Source organism: Nematolebias whitei, chromosome 22 (assembly GCF_014905685.2).
Source record: "Nematolebias whitei isolate Nwh7 chromosome 22, NemWhi1, whole genome shotgun sequence".
Classification (NCBI taxonomy): domain Eukaryota; kingdom Metazoa; phylum Chordata; class Actinopteri; order Cyprinodontiformes; family Rivulidae; genus Nematolebias; species Nematolebias whitei.
In genome coordinates this window covers 3,749,263-3,769,700 of record NC_056519.1, presented here as the reverse complement: position 1 = coordinate 3,769,700, position 20,438 = coordinate 3,749,263, and the positions used below count along the sequence as shown (strand labels likewise).

At 44.0% G+C, this 20,438-nt stretch overlaps 1 protein-coding gene across 1 annotated transcript in view; it reads left to right on the top strand.

The window, feature by feature from the left end:
* LOC119428577 (synapsin-3) overlaps nucleotides 1–20,438 on the top strand; it is a 108,852-nt gene that overhangs the window by 13,857 nt on the left and 74,557 nt on the right. The window contains exons 3-4 of the mRNA XM_037696260.1: nucleotides 5,554–5,611; nucleotides 18,684–18,775. Of these exons, the coding sequence (XP_037552188.1) occupies nucleotides 5,554–5,611; nucleotides 18,684–18,775 (150 nt within the window). The remainder of the gene's footprint in view (nucleotides 1–5,553; nucleotides 5,612–18,683; nucleotides 18,776–20,438) is intronic.

The window sequence follows — 20,438 nt, the reverse complement described above, 5'->3', positions numbered from 1 at the left end:
GCTGCACCTCCTCCTGGTCATTCCAGGAGGGAGGTAGGGGTCGAGGCCAGGCCACCTCCTGGTCATTCCAGTGGGGAGGTGGGGGTCGAGGCCAGACCTCTTCCTGCTCATTCCAGTGGGGAGGCGGGGGTCGTGGCTGGACCTCCTCCTGGTCATTCCAGTGGGGAGGCGGGGGTTTTGGCTGACCTCCTCCTGGTCATTCCAGTGGGGAGGCGGGGGTTGTGGCTGACCTCCTCCTGGTCATTCCAGTGGGGAGGCGGGGGTCGAGGCTGGACCTCCTCCTAGTCATTCCAGTGGGGAGGCGGGGGTCTCTGGAGAAACCTCACTCGCTCCCGACAGTCTTGTCTCACGCACAATGGAGGCACCGGCAGCCTCTTCCAGAGAAGCTCGGCCAACTTTCTGTCAGCGCGTTTGTTTGAAGCGATACGAGCGTCTGATGGCTCAGTTCAGTCCCGCTCTGGTTCCGAGTCGCCCCGAGTCCAGCGAGGAGGGGGTTCGCTCCACGCTGCGTCTGCAGACAGAGCTTGGGAGGATTTGTGAATCTGCGCTGCGCCTCAGGAAGAGGGCGAAGGGTCACGAGCTGCAGGCTGACGTTTCACTCCAGAACTCAGAGAGAGAAACTGAACGTTAAGAGTAAAATTAAAAATATTGTTTTAAAGCTTGAGCGACAACGTTCTGAAAATCAGCTCGTCTGAACGACACAACTCGGGCGATGACGCCGAGAGCTCTTGTTAACAGTTTTTAGACATTTTGGAAACTCGCTCAAGAATACAGCGATTATGTATTTAGAGGGGATTTGTGTTTGAACCCGCTGAAAACGGCTGCAAAGTCAAGACGAAGAAGCTGAAAGACATTTAAACACGTCTGAAGTTGGACTCAACGGTCGCAGCCCATGACGGCAGAACTCTCTCCTTTAAGTGATGTATCTGTTGTTCTGTTTGATTAAAGAACATGGTCTTTGTAGAATTGTGGTTTTTACTCATCTTTTAAGTTGATCCAGAAATATTCTGTGTCTTAGTAAAACAGATGAGTCAGGAAGACCCAGCTTGTTGATTTTAACCTTTAATTTTAGAGAAAAAGGTCAACAAATGCATTGTCTGCTGACCAATAGAGGGCGCTAGGTGGCTGCCTCACCACTCACCAGATTACCTTGAATAAGACATAAAAAAAGAAATAATAAAATAAAAACATTTTGAAATATACCTATATATATTTTTAGTTGTGTAAGATAAATATTTTATAGTTAATTATGAGTAAAGTTGTTTTGTTCAAATACGTCTCTTATTGGTGATGTATTTCTGCCACGGGGCGCAAAAATCTTTGCCCGTAGACTCGTTAAAAGTTGTACATGCGCAGTAACTCCTCTTCAATACAAGAGAATAGGACTATTCTGGGCGCACCACTCCTGCGCCCAAAGCCGAATGCACTGTATGGAATGTGCTTCCGGAACAATTCGTGCAACGACACAACCAGGCTGTGTGTGAGAGAGGCTAGACTAGCGGCTGCAGTTAACACAGACATAAATACATAGACGCCTCCTTGAGTGGGCTGGCTCACTGCAGCGGTACGTCTGAGCGTCTGCCATTTTAAATGTGGCGGAACTGCTGGTCATTTAATACATATAAATGGACAGAACTTCATAAAGCATCGTTCTACAAAGTGTTTGAAGTTGATGCTTGTCATTCGCTCACTAATATATTTGGAAAACAGACACCAAAGACAATATTTGTAACTTTTCACGTTAAAAGACCAAAAACATGCATGTTAGGCTGCCTTCAGGCCCAGGCCTCGCTTGCAAAAGAGAGCTGTGAGCTCTATGGGATTTGCCTGGTTAAATAATCGTTAATTAAAAAAAGTATAAAAGTCTTTTCCGTTCAGTTCTAACTTGCTGCAGCGAGCCGAACCAAACGAGATGCGAAGCAGAACTCAGCCGAGTTAAAATGGAGCATTAAACCTGTGACGGTTGTCTGCCTGGTTTCGAAACAGGATGGATTAGCACGCTGTAGCGATCCTCTTTAGGTTTAAAACTAAATTGAAAGTCGTCGTGAACCATCATCAATCTTCGTTGTTGTTTAGTTCTGCCTCGTGTGCTCGTGCAGACCATGAGTCATCACTTCATCACATTACTGAGCCGGCTCACCTTTTCACACGTTAACCGTTTTGACTCTGTTGCTACCTCATAGCAGCGCAAATATACTTCAGGGGTGGGTCAGCTTTAACCGCTCAATGAAAAGATTATTAGAATTAGCATTTAGCAGTCATTGTTTTTGTCTCCAAAGCGTGATCTTCTGGCGTCTGACCAGTAAGAAACAATTCCCAAATGGTTCCACGTGTTGCTCTGATGTACGTTTCAGCAACAATTTACGGGATAAATCTCCTGATGAGCAAGTCGTTCTCTACGAGCTCTTCTTACTTTTCTTAAATACTAATGAAAAGTATTTAATGCCACCAAGATTCAGATGGAACGTTTTAAATTCCCTGGACCCAGACTCAGCCCCAGCAGTCGGGTCAGAACTGGAAGGCATCCTCATTTGAGTGATTGTTGGTGAGTTAGCCAGGAGCCCTCACTCCATCCTGAGTGACACGAACCAACGGCTGCTCAGTCCTGATGAAGATTCACAGTTCCAGGCCTTCCAAGTTGAGACACCTGGGAGACATCAGGCTCAAGATGCTCTTCTGCGATGGTAATGACCCGTGATGGATGGACCTAAAGAACAGATGAGTTACGACAAATGGAAAAAAAAAGTGTTTTTGTTTAAAGTCCTGTCTGTTGGAGCAACCGAAGGCCTCGAACAGCCTGTGAATAGTTAAACCCACAGCTCTGGCCTGAAGCCCCTGACAGATTAACTACCACACACATTGAAAGGTCAAAGGTCACTGTTGAGCCCCATGGTGCACTGGGGCATGACTAAAGAGCCAAACCAAGAGTGCAGCCAAATGAAAGGAGCATTCCTTAAGAAAAGTGACGTCCACCTTACATAAAGTTTTTAATAAATATTTTGTCTCATCTGTTGTTGCTCAGAGTGTGTGTTGGTACCGACTCTCAGCTACTACCACAACAGATTTCAGCTTAATCTCTGTAAAACTGACTGAGTTGGACCCAATTTTTGTTTTTGCTAAAGCTGATGTTTTTGTGCCGGCCATCTTGACTCCAAAAGTTAATTGGCTTTTTCCACCATGCAACCACGAGGTTTGTGGCAGCGTTTTGAAAACCACAGCTTATCGCTGTGTGCACGGCCAGCAGAACTGCTCTGCGCACCTTCTTCAGTGTCCACCTCCGTCCACTTAGGGCGCAGCTGCAGCCACGTTTGATTTAATGTAATTGAGAACACTTTTGAAATGAAGACGGGCAGATTTGGACCGGGATACCGGTCTTTTCTGGCACCGTTTGAACTTTGATGAATGCAGGAACGACAAACGGGAAACGGCACGAGCTCCATGTTTTCATTGTTGGGTGGCAAGACATTATACCGGGAGTCTTGAGCGTTCTTACTATGAGAATCCTGCCAACATGGAAAATCAACAAGGCTGGGTCTTACAATGCAAAAGAGCCATTTATAGTCTGCCCAGCATTTCCTGAAACCTCCCTGGCATCTCCTCCCAGTTGGACATGCCCAGGACACCTCTCTATGGAGCATCCTTACCAGATGTCTGAACCACCTCTTTTTTTTATGTGAAAGATCAGCGGCTCTACTTTGAGTCTCTCCTGGAGAACTGAACTTCTAGGGAGAGTCCAGCTACCCTGCAGATAAAACTCTTTTGGACCATTTGTATCCGAGATCTGGTTCTTTCAGTCACTACACGGAGCTCGTGACCATAGTAGGAACGTAGACCGACCAGGGAAAGAGCTTTGCCTTACTGCTCAGTTCCCTGTCCACCACAACGGACTGGAACGGAGTCCACAATACTGCTGAAACTTCACCAATCGGTTTGTTGAAGAACTTTTTCTTTCTTTTTTCCATTTACTCTTTATTTATACAGGTAGTATCACTGAGTCACAAGAACTCGTATTCAAGAGAGACCTGTTTAGTGTACACATGAGGGGGGGGGGGGGGGGGGGATTGAGGGTCTTGCTCAGGGGCCCAGGGTGGGACAAATAGGGGTGGAGGCAGGTGTTTCACCTTTCTATCCACATTTTGATGTTGACGGTACCGAGAGTTGAACCTGAGACTTTCCAATCACAGGTCCACCTTCTCTAACCTCTGCACCACCACTCCCACTATGACCTCACATTTGGAGGTGTTGGTCCTTATCACACTATAAATAATAATACCAATATGTTATTAAAAATTAAAGAAATAAAATGCATACCTGCAAACTTGTTGCTTTTTGGCGACAATCGCTGATTTCAAACAAAATGTCATTGACGTGAGTCATCTAGATCGGGGGGTGGTGGTCAGACAGAGGCATAGTTTCCCATTGACTGGACTTAGGTAGTGCCGGCAGTTGTGGGGGGGTAGGTTACGTGCAAGAACCTATGTCATGCTACGTATGTATCGTCTTAGCTAGCGCATCTGCATTGCACGCCGCTAGCTTAGCGCTACCTCATCGTTTGAACAATGTAACTCCCTGCCACATACACCAAGACTTTGGTGGGGAACAGGGACCCCACCCCCGACTACAGGTGCTAGGTTTGTCACCTTTTTCATCCCTTGTGAGTTTGCAGGTATGGAAATAAAATCTAGTCCCCCTGAATAAGGACGTCTGGTCTAAAACAGATGTCCAACACCAAGATGTAAGGGTCTCAGGAAGTCAAATGTAGAATATTTATTTATAAATCTAAATTTATATGAGGACAAGCCTCAGTAAGTTGAGTCAGTGATTTTCTCATCATGTAAAATCAACTTTTTAATAAAGACTTCCGTATATCTGAAGGTGATCCTCTGACTCCTGTATTTGTCAAATAATAAATGACAAAAACATAATAAATATTTTGGGTTTGGTGCCACCCCAGGGTTTCAGACCTCCCTCACATTAAAACGTTCTGGAGGCGCCCCTGGATCACAGTCAAGATAATGACACAACATAATGACTCCAACTCAGCACTGTGCTGTGAATTAGCCTCGTAGAAAGATGACGAACGTCTAACGGTGAAACTTTATGTGGGGCATCAGGTCAGGATGGTTTCTGTAGGTTTTTCTGTTCCATCCCACCTGATCTCGAAGCTCTGAGCGATCCCTTCCGGTGGGTCACTTTAAAGCTGAAAAAAGAGATCTCTCATTTGTGATCTTTGCCAGAGAATTGGTTTTAAACTTTTTTTTAGCCGCTCTTTGCCGAGGAATTTTGTTTGCATGAAGTCTCGAAAGGTCAGGTTGTGTAATCATGGAAAAAGTGAGTCCCTTTTCTTTTCTTTGCCTACTTGAAAGGTATTTTGGACGGTCTGTTGAAATTTCAGCTGGATGAAATAAACAGAAGGTATTTTAAGGTTGTTTCGACGGCGAGGAATTTGAGGAGAATTCGACGGGTCGTGCAGGATCAGGAGACCGGACATGGATGAAGGAGGCGCATGTTGGGTGTTTATCGTGAGTGACGCTGTCTCATCTTTTCTTGCAGGGCGAAGTATTTCCGGGGGAAGAAGCTGAACGGAGAATACGAGATCCGAGTGGAGCAGGTAGAGCACATTTACTAATCAACACTGTTTGTCTTAGAAGAGATATTATTATTTTCACTTTAATTCACCCAACTAGCCTTAAATTATTCCCCAGTAATACCTGTTTCTTGTGAGTTGCCATTTTGGTCAAAGCTTGAGATTCTGCACAGTCGAACTAAATCACAAGACGTCGTTCTCATTGTACGTTATTATTTGGCTTGACTCGATCAGTTAATGTTGAAGTTTAACGTTTGGTTGTTGTGTTGGGAACAAATTCAGCTACAACCGCACTAAATTTTAGTTCAGTATTTGTAAAATTGGCTGGTTAATAACCACTTTTGTGTTTTCTAAGGTCAGTTGGCTGAGGTGGCCATCTTGAATCGGGTTGTCTCCCAAAATAAACGAGCTGTAGAGGTGCACGAAATGGAAATGTCCTGCAAATTTGATTCAAATCCATTCAGTCAGTTTGGAGATATTTTGCCAACAGACAGACTCATGCGCACAAAGACATGAGAAAAGGCATTATCGTTTGACTCTTGTCTTTTGGTGGCCAGTGATCAATCAATCAACCAATCAATCAACTAATCATACAAGTCAAATATAATCCAATGTGCTTCACAGCAAAAAATAACAAGCGTTCCACATACGGCACATAGACCTGTCACGATAACAAATTTTGCTGGGCGATAAATTGTGTCAGAAATTATTACGATAAACGATATTTTTTTAAATTTGACAATAATTAGTAATTATTGTCAAATTTAAGAAGAAATGTTGGTTAATTTTTGTTTGAAGTACCGTTTTTGACCACTGGATGGCAGTATACGACTGTTTGAGCCAAAGGATGGATAGTGAGGGAGCGAGCAGCATGTCTCTAAGAAAAATAGGAGTGAGGCCCCTTGACGTGACATGGGCTGTCTCTCCTTCCTGTTTTTCGGTTCTCAAAATGGCGGACGCTCGGTGTAGTTTGAGCTCTTTAGCATTTTTCACACAAAGCTTTTCATAAAAATCAGTAAACAAGTTCTCAGCTTCTTTTTGCAGAGAAAAACAACTTTTTAGACGAAGACACGGGTTTCAACCGTGAATTCTGGAGCTTCGACAAGACGGAAGTTTATTGCCGAGGTCGGCCTGTTAGTTTAGCTCGTAGCTTAGCTTCTTAGCTTAGCTGCTTTTATCGATTCAAAAACACAATTTTGGATCGATAAAATGGATTTTAAAGAAAATAGAGAAAGGGAGGTGTTAGTAAAGAGCACCGGAGTTGAGCCTTTTGTCATTCAGTGTCTTCAGTAGAAAGAGAGAGACATGAAGAAACGATGAAGTCAGTAAATGAAAATGAGGTTGATAATTTTAATTTATCGTGTGATTAATTGATTTATTGTTTATCGCGGCACACCTACTGGCACTTTATACACCCACCGACAAATTGTTATAAAGAAATCCATAGAAATGACGTGGACAAGCAAAGACTTGGTATAACCTTGTTACCCTAATTTTTGATCTTGACCTTGAAACTGTGGTGATTAAAAGTGTCCCCAACGCTCTGTCTTGTGATCATGCATATGTTTCAAGTTTTGTTAAATTATCTTGAGTAGGTGGTCCCCATCCGGCCTCCACTTTCAGGATCCCATACGGGGTCTAGTATTGCACTGGAAAAAGGAGGTCAGTCGTAGTAAGACCGAGTCTATGTGTGTGAATGAGAGGGAGGAGGTGGAACAGTGAGGCTACAAGGAGCAGAGGTCACAAAGGTCAGGACTTCAAGGACTTGGGGTCCACTGTCCAAAAATGGGGAGTGTGGTAAAGAGGTGAAGAAGAGAGTCCAGGCAGGATGGAGTGGATGGAGAAAAGTTTCAGGAGTGATTTGTGACAAAAGAGTGTCGGCAAAGGACAAAGGAAAAGTTTACAAGACAGTGGTGAGACCAACTGTGTTGTATGGTCTGGAGACAGAGACATGGACAAAAAGACAGGAGACAGAACTGGAAGTGGAAGAAATTAAGATGTTGAGGTTCTCCTTAGGAGTGACGAGGATGGAGAAGATTAGGAATGAGATCATCAGAGGTACAGCACAGGTTGAACAACTGGGAGATGAAGTTAGAGAGGACACACTGAGATGGTTTGGACATGTCCAGAGGAGAGACAGTGGTTTGGACATGTCCAGAGGAGGGACAGTGGTTTGGACATGTCCAGAGGAGGGTTAGTGGTTTGGACATGTCCAGAGGAGGGACAGTGGTTTGGACATGTCCAGAGGAGGGACAGTGGTTTGTACATGTCCTGAGGAGGGACAGTGGTTTGGACATGTCCAGAGGAGGGACAGTGGTTTGTACATGTCCTGTTGAGGGTTAGTGGTTTGGACATGTCCAGAGGAGGGACAGTGGTTTGGACATGTCCAGAGGAGGGACAGTGGTTTGGACATGTCCAGTGGAGGGACAGTGGTTTGGACATGTCCAGAGGAGGGACAGTAGGTATATTGGTAGAAGGATGTTAGACAGCTGCCAGGAAAAAGACAAAGAGGAGATAAATGGACACAGTTAAAGAGGACATGGAGGGACAGAGGTGAGGAGGATGACTCACTGTGGAGACACCTGAAGAGGGAACAGCTGAAAGAAGAAGATACATGGTTGGTGGATGGGCCGTCATAACGGCACATCATGGTCAGATTTGTTGTTGAACATGGCGTGACACCACTCGACACCTCCCGGTTGCAGCACCCCTTAACTCAGCCACGCCTCCTCCGGTGAGACGGTGGACATGGATTCTGGTCGATGACCTTCACCGAGATGAAGCAGGAAGACAGGAAGTTGTAAAATGTCAAATGTGTCTAAACGGCAGATACCATGGTCTTCTGCAATGCTTGGTCCACAAAACGATTATCCTTAGTTAGTGTGGTCTGTCTTGAGCCAAGAACCTCTACGGTGCGCCCTTTTGTACCCACTGGTTCCAACATGGAACCATTGTGTCATCGTTACCCCCCACATGCCCCCACACTCCACCACCTGTGCACAACACCATTACATTGTGTGCACTACTACTCTCATAGTGGAAATAAACGTATACGAAACAGAGGTATATCACTTAGCGTGTATTTAAAAAAAGCTTTTCCGTCTAGACCTGAAGTATTTACTGCGTGTCAGCTTTACCTCAAAGGGCTGCTCAGCCGTACATGTGCAAGTCATTGTTGAGACTGAAGCGTCTTTGAAATGCGGCGGTGGGTGTTTATGGGAGAAGGAGAAGGAACCACATGAAGCCGGACCGGTGGTTTTATAGCGTGTTTGCTCGACTCTCTGCTGCTGTGGTCTTCTGTCTGGGACTGCGATGGAGGGACTCGAGACTCTTCTGTGAAACACGAAACTTATTTTTCTTTTAGTCTAGTGATGTCATAAATATTAAACCCAACGAAGACCTGACACATTTAATTAGGCCCTTTAAGTCGATTCCAATCCCCAGCCAAGCTGACCTACTTGGATCTCGTTGGACCCTGGACTCTTTTCCTTCAATCCCCTGCGCTGGGCAATAAAACTGTTGCTCGGTTTTCATAAGCTGTTTGTGCACATCGCTGACCTTTAAAAGAGGAAAGCCTGATCGCTGTGCGAACTCAAAAACAACAAGCGCAGAGGAACCATTTTCAGGTAGGATCTGCACCCCTATATAATCCCATCGTGATCCTAATTATTAGAACTGTTCAAGATGTCCCCTAAAGAAGTTTCTCTCGTGGTTATCCCATATATGTCCTAAATGGATATTTGATTCTTGGCTGTCAGTCATGTTGCTGTGGGATAAGCTCTCTGAAGTAGAACCCACGAGTCTTAAACCACCGACGCTCTTCTGCGGCTTGTTCGCTGCCATATAAGGTCCCGTCTCCATGGACAAGCTGAGCCTCACCACAGCAGGCGATGCTGCTCAGAGAGAGCACCTGATACCAATCTGCGTGAAAGGACGGGAGCGAGACGCGTCGATGTACTCGAAGCTACCGGTGTGTAACGATGGGATTATTCGCTTTTTGTCTCAGAATTACGCTACTTTCACAGAGCATCGTCTCAGAATGTCTAAATCTGTAGTCCAACATGTTTTATTTGCAATGGAGCAGAGCAAATGTATCAAACGTTTAATAAACGTCACCATTTGTATGAAAAATAAGGTCATTTTGAATTTGATGGCAGTAACATCCCAACAAAGGTTGTAAAAGTTAGTTGTACGAATAAGAAACAGCCGGAGGAGCATTTCTGCAACTGATCAGATTAACGGGCAACAGGTCAGTAAGTGGACTGGGCCTTCTGGAGAGGATGGTTCCATTAGGGCTTCACCAGTCTGTGAAAACTGTGTTTAAGAATTTTACTCTGTGGGAAGAGTGGGAAGCCCTTGGACATCCCATCCTCTACAGTTCCTAATCACCAGATTAAAATAATCTGTAGAAATCTCTGAGCTGAAAGGCAGTGTTGGGTCGTGATCTCGAGGCCCTCAGGGGCCACTGCATTAAACCAGGTCTGGTTCTGGTCTCGGGAAGACTTCCGCAGATCGTTGTAAACGCAGCTCATCGATGAAGTTCGGTTTATGTTTATTGTGGTGTAGATCAACACAAGGTCAACGATGAACTGACGAGGAGAACCATCTCGACTCGCCATCAAAACGACAGCTCTTAAAGCTCTATCAGACAAAGAAGAAGTCCTGCCGTCTTCTCTGGACCAGAGCTCGTTTCAAACGGACTGAGGTGAAGCAGAGAACTGTTCTGAGATCAGATGATCCAAACCAGAAGGTTTTTTTTTAGAAACCACAGATACCACGTTAAATAAATGGTAAATGTTCTGACGCACATCGGAGACAGCGAGGGGTTCAGTGTCTTGCCCAGGGGCACTTCAACATGTGACTGCTGGTGGAATCGAACCCCCAGCTCTCCCATTGGAGGACGACTGCTCTAACCACTCAGCCACAGCTGTATTAAACTGGAGCGGGACCGTGCAGACCATTACCTGTTTAAAAGCCTGCCTCTCTGTTGTTATGGGGGTGCATTGGGATCAACTAAAGAAATCCTCTAAAGAAGACCCATAAATGTTGAACAGCTGGAATCCTCCAACATCTGGTCGTCCTCTGGCTGTTTATGACTGTTGGTAAAAGAACATGGACCTGGAACAACTATTTAGAGAGACGTGTTGCTGCCATAAAAGTTTAAATTACTCTTTAAAGTAAAGTTTCAGTTAGTCGGTGTGAACGTTTGATGTGTTCTGAGTTGATGCTCCGTTCATGAAGTATCGGCTCTCCAAGACCTTCTTACTGACGTTCAGTCAGGACAGCAGCTAAAACCTCCACAGGAAACATCGGTGGTTCTGTTTGTTGGCAAGTTTTAGGAAGATGCAAAGTAGAGACGCACCGAACCGATGTTGGTATCGGTATTGGTATCAGAAAATGTCTTGATCGGGTATCGTGACAATGTGATCGATCCATGAGGACAGGAGCTGATTGTTGTTTATTATAAATATCTGCCAACCAAACTACTGAAGCTATTTTTTCCCTCTTATTTCAGCTGTTTTATTATTTATTTTACATAATATTTAGAAATCCTGAACCATTTCAAGGTTTGTTGGAAGTTTATTTGTTCATGTTTGTCCATCGTTGTCAACATATTGTTTTTGTCTATTTCAGTATCTTTATTATTATTTATTTTACACTGGACGTTACACTCACAACTGCACTGACTGAACACATTAAAGTTGTTTTTACGTTTGACCGAGCCTGTGAAGCTACTGGTGTGTTTAAGTGTGCTGTACTGGTTTTCAATATTTGTTTTTAATTCAGTACATTTATGTCTGCGTAAAAAAAAAAAAAGTTAATTCAGCAGTTGTTAATGTATCGGATCGGAATCAGATCTGAATCAACCGATACTAAACATCGGGTATCGGAAGTGAAAAAAGTGGATCGGTGCATCCCTAATGCAAAGGAAGCCGACCACAGGAGGCAGTTCTGTCCGGTTTGTGGTCCTCGTGTTGTTCAGGTCTCGTGGGTCAACATCTGTCCAGCAGCTGTATGTCTTCAGTGTCTATTTGTTTTGGTTGCAGCCGTGCACCTCTCAGGCAGCGGGCTGCTTGTTTACCTGTGACCTCAGAACAGATGATCTGGGTTCAGCTCTGCCGTCGGTCTCTTCATTTGGTGCCTCGGTGGGTTTAATATTTACCCCAGATGATTCGGAGCTAACACTACGGCGCGCATGGACAAAATGTTTAGACTCCTCGATTGCATTCATCCTAGTTTAACAAGGAATCATCGGCGTTCAGAGTCTGGGTTGGGAATGACTCGACCAGTGGCGGAGCTAGACTTTTAAAGAAATGGTGGCCAAGGTTATTCCATGGTGGGAGGATGCAAATAAAGGACGTTATTAAGTTTCTTGAACCTGGTACCTAAGGCTGAATATACATTTCATTGTTTCTCTAACTATCTCAGTCTTCAAGAAACACACAAAACCACCGTTGTTGTCACGGTAGTCCTCATGGAGGCGTGGATCTCTACATTAATATAACAAACGTTCTTTCGGCAAACTCGAGCATACAGCAGGTCTGTGAGTGGAATACACCGGGGGAGTTATTTAACAAAGGTTCTACATGTTGGAAGCTGTTTTTGTTTTTATAAAATAAACGTACAAGCCGCTACTCGTGTGTCCCTTTTTACGCTAATCGTCATCGTCCAACGCCACGTGCAGTGACGTCACTTCACTGGGGTGGCCACTCAGCATGCCTGCAAACGGGCCACCTTTCAGTGAAATTCACCCATTTCAGTCTAAAATATGTCATTTATGTGAATCATGTAGATCTTTTTTTTAAGGGGGGGTGTGTGTCAGAGGTGTGACAGATGACATAAGTTCCCTTTAACTTTAAGAAACATTGTTTCGCAGGGTCCTCCTCTCTTTTTCTTTGTCAACGGGGCTGGAGGTGGGTACGTGATGCGCGCTAGCTTACTGCTACATTAGTGCGGGCTGTTTTTGACTGGGGGTGGGGAGATGGGCGGTCGTAAGATGCGTGAAAGAAGCGGAGTGCTACGTCTTTAGCATCTTTTCCAGCGTGTCTGTATTGTGTGCCGCTAGCTTAGCACTACCAGCATGTTGTCGTTTGAACAAAGTGTCTGCCACAAACAACAAGATTTTGCCCAAAGATTTGAAAAGTCCAGCTGATGATGTTGTAGAGAATACCTCGAAGGACAAATGTCATGTTAGGACCCACCCCCGACAACTGGTGTTAGGTTTGTCACCCTTTTCATCCCTTCTGAGTTTGCAGGTCACATTTCAGGGGAGTCAAGTGCCACCCCGGCCACCCCTCTGGCTCCGCCCCTGCTCTCAGCTACATAATATTTTAGTTTAAAATCTGTGAAAATGACAAAGTTACGTCACGCTGGTGTTGGTTCATGTGGATTAGGTTTAGCGACGATCTTGAACTAACAAGTTTTTGACGTCCCATTGCAACCAAAACCCCTGCAGCGGTTCATGAGATATTTTACTAACAGCCCTAAAGACACAGGCAAAAACATTGTCGCCCATTTTTATTTTTTTGCCTCTCGTTGGCTGGCGATAATTCAAAGAATCCAGATGAGCTGCTGTCAGGGATTGAACTTTCCACAGGTTGGCATGATTTACCCAGAATGCACCACTGTGACCTGGAAAATTAGTTTTCACTTTCGATTGTCTGATTTACTGCAAAGCAACAAATACGAAGCAGTAAGAGCGGACGTGGCTGGCAAACAGCAGAACCTGGTTTTGTGGAAAAACAAGCTCAATAAAGAGGATTTATGGAGTTCAGTGTGGGTCCCAGTTGAAGTCCCATCATGCGCCCAGCTGCCAGCGCTCGTCTCCTCCTGGCAGCTCTTCAGACCTCATTCAGCCTGGATGCAGGTCAACAGATGAGAAGAATCAGGGCTGGAGGCAGCGCTCCCTTCATCACTTCCTGTTTTCTTTTCCCAGGGCAGGACAAGCCTCTGAATGTGTTGCCATGATGGTAACCATGGTGCTGGGAAAAGCCTCCTGGACCTGCTCCTGGACCTGCGCCCTGCAGCCTCATACACAGCCACTGTTCAGAGACGGGTGGGATGCTGAGGAAAATGTGAAAAAACAAATTTCACAAACCCACGTTTTATTCACAATACATAACAAAGTGATCACATGTTAAAAACAAAGGGGTGTCCAGACCTGGAGTTCAGCTCCCGGACTCTTGAGCTGCTCTGTTGTCATGGATACAGCGGTTCAGCATCATCTTGCTGAAATATGCAAGACCATCCCTGAATAATGCGTCATCTGAATGGGAGCAGATGTTCTAAAGCAATTCTGCACTGATGAAGCCTTTCCAGATGTGTAAAGTGTCCATGCCAGAGGTGTTAATGCACCCTTATACCATCAGAGAGGCATGATATTATGAGCTGCAGATGAGATAATCAAAGTATTCACAATTTTCCATTGAGGATCATTATTCTGAACTTGTTCCACTGTTTCAGACACAGCAGCCACAGCCTGCTGAACCTCTGCTCATCTTAGAGATTCAGCCTGTCAGTTCTCTTACTGACTGGTTGCCAGTTAACTTCATTAGCTGTAAATTGCTCCTCCAGATGTTTCTTATTGTGTGAATGTTTATGAAGCATTCCCTCTGCTGCCATCCAGTTTTCTTCTGTACGTCTTTCTGCGTCTCTCGTTCCACAGTTTTTGTTCTGTTTCAACAAACCAAAGTGTTCGGTTCGTTCAGGACAATCCTGCTGTGACTTTTGGTGCAACTTTAGCTTTTTTAAATATTTAGCCTTTTCTGCCATTTTTGTCTCATAGAAAATGAGTTGAGCTCATTTTCAATCCTTCAAATCTTTAGCTGTGTTTACAACCTTTTACTGCTCCTTTCACATTTTGTTCTGCTTCAGCTTCTTTCAGCAAATTTAACTTTTTTTTTCCAGCTACCTTCAGCTGTTGTTCAGCTGTTTTGTGATCCTTTTAGATTGTTTCTGCTACCTACAACATTGCTATGCTTCTTCTAACTTCTTTCTGCAAATTTCAGCTTGTTATCCTCCTTTCAGCTTATGTCTGCAAGTTTCTGCTTTTTTTTTTACTATTTCAGCTACTATTTAGCTGTTATGCTAATTTGAGCCTTTTCGGCTAATTCCACTTTTTTGCACTCATTTAAACTTTTTTCAGCTTAATTAAGCAAAAATGCGCTCTCTCTACTTCTTATAATTTCAGCTTCTTTCTGCCTTTTTAGCTCCTTTTCAACTGATTTGTGCCAATTTCAGCTTTTTTCAGATCGTTTCCACTTTTTTTTGCACTCTTCTGCTTTTTTCAGCAAACGTGTTCTTCGTGCTTTCTTCTATTAATGTACGCTTGTTCTACTTTTCAGCTCATTTTGTTTAGCATTGTATTTTATGTTTCAGCTGTTCAGATAAATACGTGTTTGTTGTGGTTATTTCTGCTACTTTCAGCCTAATTAACTTATTTCTGCAAAGTTTAGCTTGTTATGCTCCTTTCAGTGTTTTTCTGCTGATTTCAGATTATTCTTTTTTGCTATTTCAGCTGCTATTTAGCTCTTTTTGTGCTAAAATAAGCCTTTTCAGCTAATTCCACATTTCTTTTAGCTCATTTCAGCTTATTCTGCTTCCTTCTGGTAGTTTAAGCTTCTTTCTGCCCATTCAGCTAGTTTTCAGCTTTTTTTAGCCAGTTTCCTCATGTTTGTGCTCATTTCTGTTTATTTAACCCTACGTCAGCAAATAAGTGTTCTTTCTGCTTTCTTCTAATTTAGACTTTTTATTCCATTTCAGCTAAATTTCAGCATGTTTTTTAGCTAAGTTCAGCTGTTTCTCAGCAAGACCTTCTGCAATAAACTTTCACATAGTATTTTCACAGGAAATGCATTTACTCCAGTTCGTATTACTCATTAAAACTTTTTGTTTCTCCGTTTCAAGTCATTTTTAGATGAGTTGCTGTCATCCGATTCAAAACATCCTTTTTTCCACAAAAGTTATAAAATGTGTTTGTTTAGTCGTTTCGTTCGTTTACCATATGTGACTGAAATATGTGTTTTTATCTTTTTCACAACAGCCTAACTTTGTTCAGAGACGGGGTTGCCTTGCGTCCTCACGGTGGCGCTTGTCAGCGTTCCTGTCGTCGGCGGCCGCCTGGAGACGACGGGGAAGGGTTCCAAAACGTTGCCCACTCTCTCTCTTTATCTGGGCGCAGCAAAAGTCGGCGTAGGCCGCGTGTTCCGTCCAGAGCGAATCGTTTGTGCGGATGTGTCGATGTGCACGGGAGCGTCTGTGGAGGTTTTTGCGTTTTATTGCGCTTTTGGCAAGAGACGTGCTGCTGTGCTCACAGATGTTTCTTTCAGGGACCGGTTTGAGTAGAGAGCAGAACCGGAGCCAAGCGAGTGACGCCAAGTGTGAGCGGCACCTCGCTGTCCTTTAAATTGGACTCGGCTCGTCCCCCTCAGAGCTTTCAGTGAACGATTACGAGCTCACGAGCATTTTTAAGCCAACCTACTCCCCCGTTTAGACTTTACATGAACCACGGAACAAAACGGTGGTAATTTTACCTCAACGAGGATTTCTCTTCTGATATTCTGTCTTTAAATGAACACAAACCAATAAATATAAATACCAAATGAAGCTGAAACTCTTCAAATGATCTAAAATGGGCTACAAGCTGGAAGTTGGCTGCAGCCAATCGACATTAACAACAACGTCTTTAACTCGGTCCGTTTGAACAACATTGAGCTGATGCTTGGTGTGGTGGTAGCAAGAAGTCCGTACCCTCCATTCGCCTGGATCCGTCACTCTTTGTCGCTTCAGACAAGAAGAAACGCCTCTGTTGTTCTACAGTGTCCCACTTGTATGTCTTGCACCAAAAACATTTAGGTTTACCTACGTTCCCCGTTAGTTCCAGTCCAGAAAAACACTCATCGTGTAAAATACAAACATCCACTCTTTAAATCCCTCAGCAGTGCGGGATATCAGCGCACTGCTTGTGGTATTTATTTATTTATTTATTTATCAAGGCAGGCTTTAGTCCATCAGTCTTCTGGTCGTAAATGTCTTTTTTTGATTAGCAAAGTGGCAGAAATCCCATCAGCCACATGCTCTACGTCTACACAGCCTCGGTCCAAAAAGCAACGTTTGAGTCGAAGAATTCCCGTCAGATAAACAGGTTGAACTCTGTTCTCACATTTCAGCTCTTCCACGAGAACTGGACGAGTTTTATCTGTTCAGCAGGATTTTAGCATTTATTCCCAGGCGGAGTCTGGTCCTGAACTGATCCAGGCTCCTAAACAAATGAAACCCAGCCGTGCTCTCTGTGTCGTGTTGGGTCTTTAACAGCAATAAACCAGAGTTCCTTGTTATTGTCTGCCCATCAAAAACCAGTGTTCTGGTATATTCTCTGTCCGTTGGTCTGTAAACGTTCTATTGTCCTGTCTAGAACTTATGATATGCAACTTGACACAACTTTGTCCCATCACTAGACGGGGTGTTGCACAATATTTTCATCACACAAGCTCTAAGGTCAAGGTCACAAATCAAGGTCAAAGATTACACAAAGTATTTTATTGTCTAGGCTGATGCTGTATAATAGTTAAGGGCGTATAATAGTTTGTCGAGGGGCTTATAATAGTTTGTTGAGGGGCGTGTAATAGTTTGCAGAGGGGCGTGTAATAGTTTGTCGAGGGGCGTGTAATAGTTTGTCGAGGGGCGTATAATAGTTTGTTGAGGGGCGTGTAATAGTTTGCAGAGGGGCGTGTAATAGTTTGTCGAGGGGCGTATAATAGTTTGTCGAGGGGCGTGTAATAGTTTGTTGAGGGGCGTATAATAGTTTGTTGAGGGGTGTATAATAGTTTGTCTTGGTCATATAATTTCTTGAGGGGTGTATAATAGTTTGTCAAAAGATGCATAAATTGTAGAGGGGCGTATAATATGTTGTCGATGGGCGTGTAATATTTTGTCGAAGGACATATAAATTGTAGAGGGACGCACAATAGTTGTTGAGGGGCGTAAATTAGTTTGTAGAGGGGTGTATAATAGTTTGTCAAAATATGTATAAATTGTAGAGGGGCAAATAATTTGTCGATGGGCGTATAATAGTTTTTCAAATGACGTATAAATTGTAGAGGGGCGTATAATAGTTTGTCAAGGGGCATACAATTTGTCAAGGGGTGTATAATTTGTTGAGGGGTGTATAATAGTTTGTCAAAAGATGTATAAATTGTAGAGAGGCGTATAATAGTTGTCGAGGGTCGTAAAATAGTTTGTCGAGGGGCGAATAATATAAAAAAAAAAAAAAATCTGGTCCAACTCTGTTGATCTACTTTTCAAAGATGTCTTCCAGTAGAATAAATCCTGAACACCGAAGTGGTTGCCATGTTCGCACGGTAACGAGGTGGACAATTAAACAATGTGCGCAGCCAAGAGCACAGTTTTGCACGTCGTGCACACGAAACCAAGCTGTGATTTCCATGAGCCGGCTTGCTGCTCAGTCGGCCGCAAACGCTCACATTTCAGTGATTCTGCCGCGGGAATTTTGCACATTTTCTTGCAACATTGAGCCGAGTTTGAGTCGTTAAATGGTCTCCAACAGCTCAGCCCAGTGAGATACGAACTGAATAACGAACCTGTGAAAGAAATGAACATTTACTTTGTTTTACCCAGATTTTATGAAAACTTAAGCATTATCAGAAAACACATGACATATTGAATAGTCCTTTTTTTTTTTCTGGACCCAAACATCCAGAGAGTCCATTCCCAGAAGTCGAGTGTTGTCCCTCCCATTGAGTATCTGTGGGAGTTTGACTGAGTCATTAAGTAGCCAGGCTACGGCCTTTCACAAGGCCCTCACTGTCCTGGAGGCCACAGACTGGGGATAACTTAATTTGTCTTCTCTGTCCGGCTCGCTCTGCCCTTCCAACCCTTTATTCTCGTCTGTGCAAAGGCAGAACGGCGTAAAAGGATCCATTCTGGTCCGTCTTGGTGGCTGAACTGTTCACACAAGTTCCAGAAAGAAAAGCACGACATAAGGAAACTCGTTGCCTTCATTTTTAAATCAGTAATCAAGTCACACCTCCAACTGTATGTCTGCTGTAAGCTCTGAACTGCTCTCTTGTTTCACCAGGCGGAGTTCTCGGAGATCAACCTGGCCTCCTACGTGGTCTCGGGGTGTATGGTGGACATGCAGGTCAACAAAGGCGGCACCAAAGTCGTCAGGTGAGCTCCTCAGAGAACAACGCCGGCGCACCCTCAGTGGAGCTGAGGGTTTGAATAGCAGATGTTTGCGGTTATCCAGATGAGTGTTTTCTGGACCGGAGTTGAACAGAGGATGAGGTAAACCTAAATGTTTTTAGGTGCAGGATATTCAAGTGTGTAGGAGTTACTGTGGAGAACGGAGGTGATTTTTCTTTTCTGACGCAGTGTAAAGATCCTGGTGAGTGGGGGGAGCAAATTTATCCACCACCAGTGCAGTGGAGGAGCCAGGGGGTGGCCAGTGGTGGCCTTGGCCACCATAGATTAATCATAGGCCACCCCAACCATTTGAGGAAACTAAACTTTTAAGCAATATGAAAACTAGAAAACACTTGTTTCTTCAAATGATAGTAGTGGCCAGTTTACATACTCATATTGTGGTGGCCATCTTGGATTTGAATTGGCAACCCCATTTTTGAAACGAACCTTTCTTACACCTAAATGTAGCCACACACTCAAAGAAAACCATCAACTCACTTATTTTTCAAGTTATTGCGCTAACAACGTTAATGATGGCCGTACAGATGGTAGGTAGCTTTTTCCAATTTGGCCTTTTCGCTCTACGATGGAGGACAAAAGAAGCAGATCATGAGAGTTAAAGTCTTTCACGTGAATTTGTAAATCAAAGCAGCCGACACCTCCTACACTAATAATATTAAAAAAACACTGTGACATGTTTGAGACTGAAGTTGTTTAAAGTCGGCACTTTGGTCTCGGACTGGCTGTTCGCTCGTCGAGCTGCTGAGATTTAAACTCCTAACTGAGCTATCTGCAACAGGTAAGATATTGTTTATAAACTTTCCATTGCAACAGCTCTGAGCTACTAATACCCCCCCCCCCCCCCCCCCACGCACACAAACACCCCCACACTCATTTGAGCCTTTTTGAGAAATAATTTGTTCACGGTGGGTTTTGGCCTGGAAGCCACACGTTTACCGGAACGGACCCGACCCCCGTCCTGAGAGCCAGACGCACTAAAGCAGCCGACTCGTCAACCTGCTGCCGGCGTTCTTGTGTGGGTTGAACATTTTCGGCGATATGGCAGTAATTACAGGGAGGTTAAATTGGAGGCAGATGGAGCGAGCGCCGCCTCGCTCAGCGTTCAGCGCCGGGTCGTTCGGCTCATCGTCTTCGACTTGGAACTCGTCTGCAAAGAGAACTAGAGAAATTACAATTCCTGCAAAAATGCAGTGTGAATGCTTATTGTAGAAGAACTTCAGCTGAAAAACAGCTGAAATTAGCTAAAGAAAAAGGTGCTGAAATAAATGGAACAAGCCTAATTTAGCAGAAGAAAGAAGAAAGAACACACATTTGCAGAATTCGGTTTAAATGAAGAGAAATGAGCACAAACATTTGGAAATTGGCAAAAAAAAAAAAAAAAGCTGAAATGAGAAAAAAAAAAACTATCTGAAAAGGCAGAAAGAGGCTTAAACTACCAGAAGGAAGTGGAAAGAGATTAAATTAGTGAAAAAAATATGGAATTACCTGAAAATGCTAAAACGGCATCATAAGAGATAAATACTAGCTGAAACAAAACAAAGCTTTAGAACCTGCAGGAGGAAGTCCTTGGAACCTGCAGAAGGAAGTCTTTGGAACCTGCAGGAGGAAGTCTTTGGAACCTGCAGGA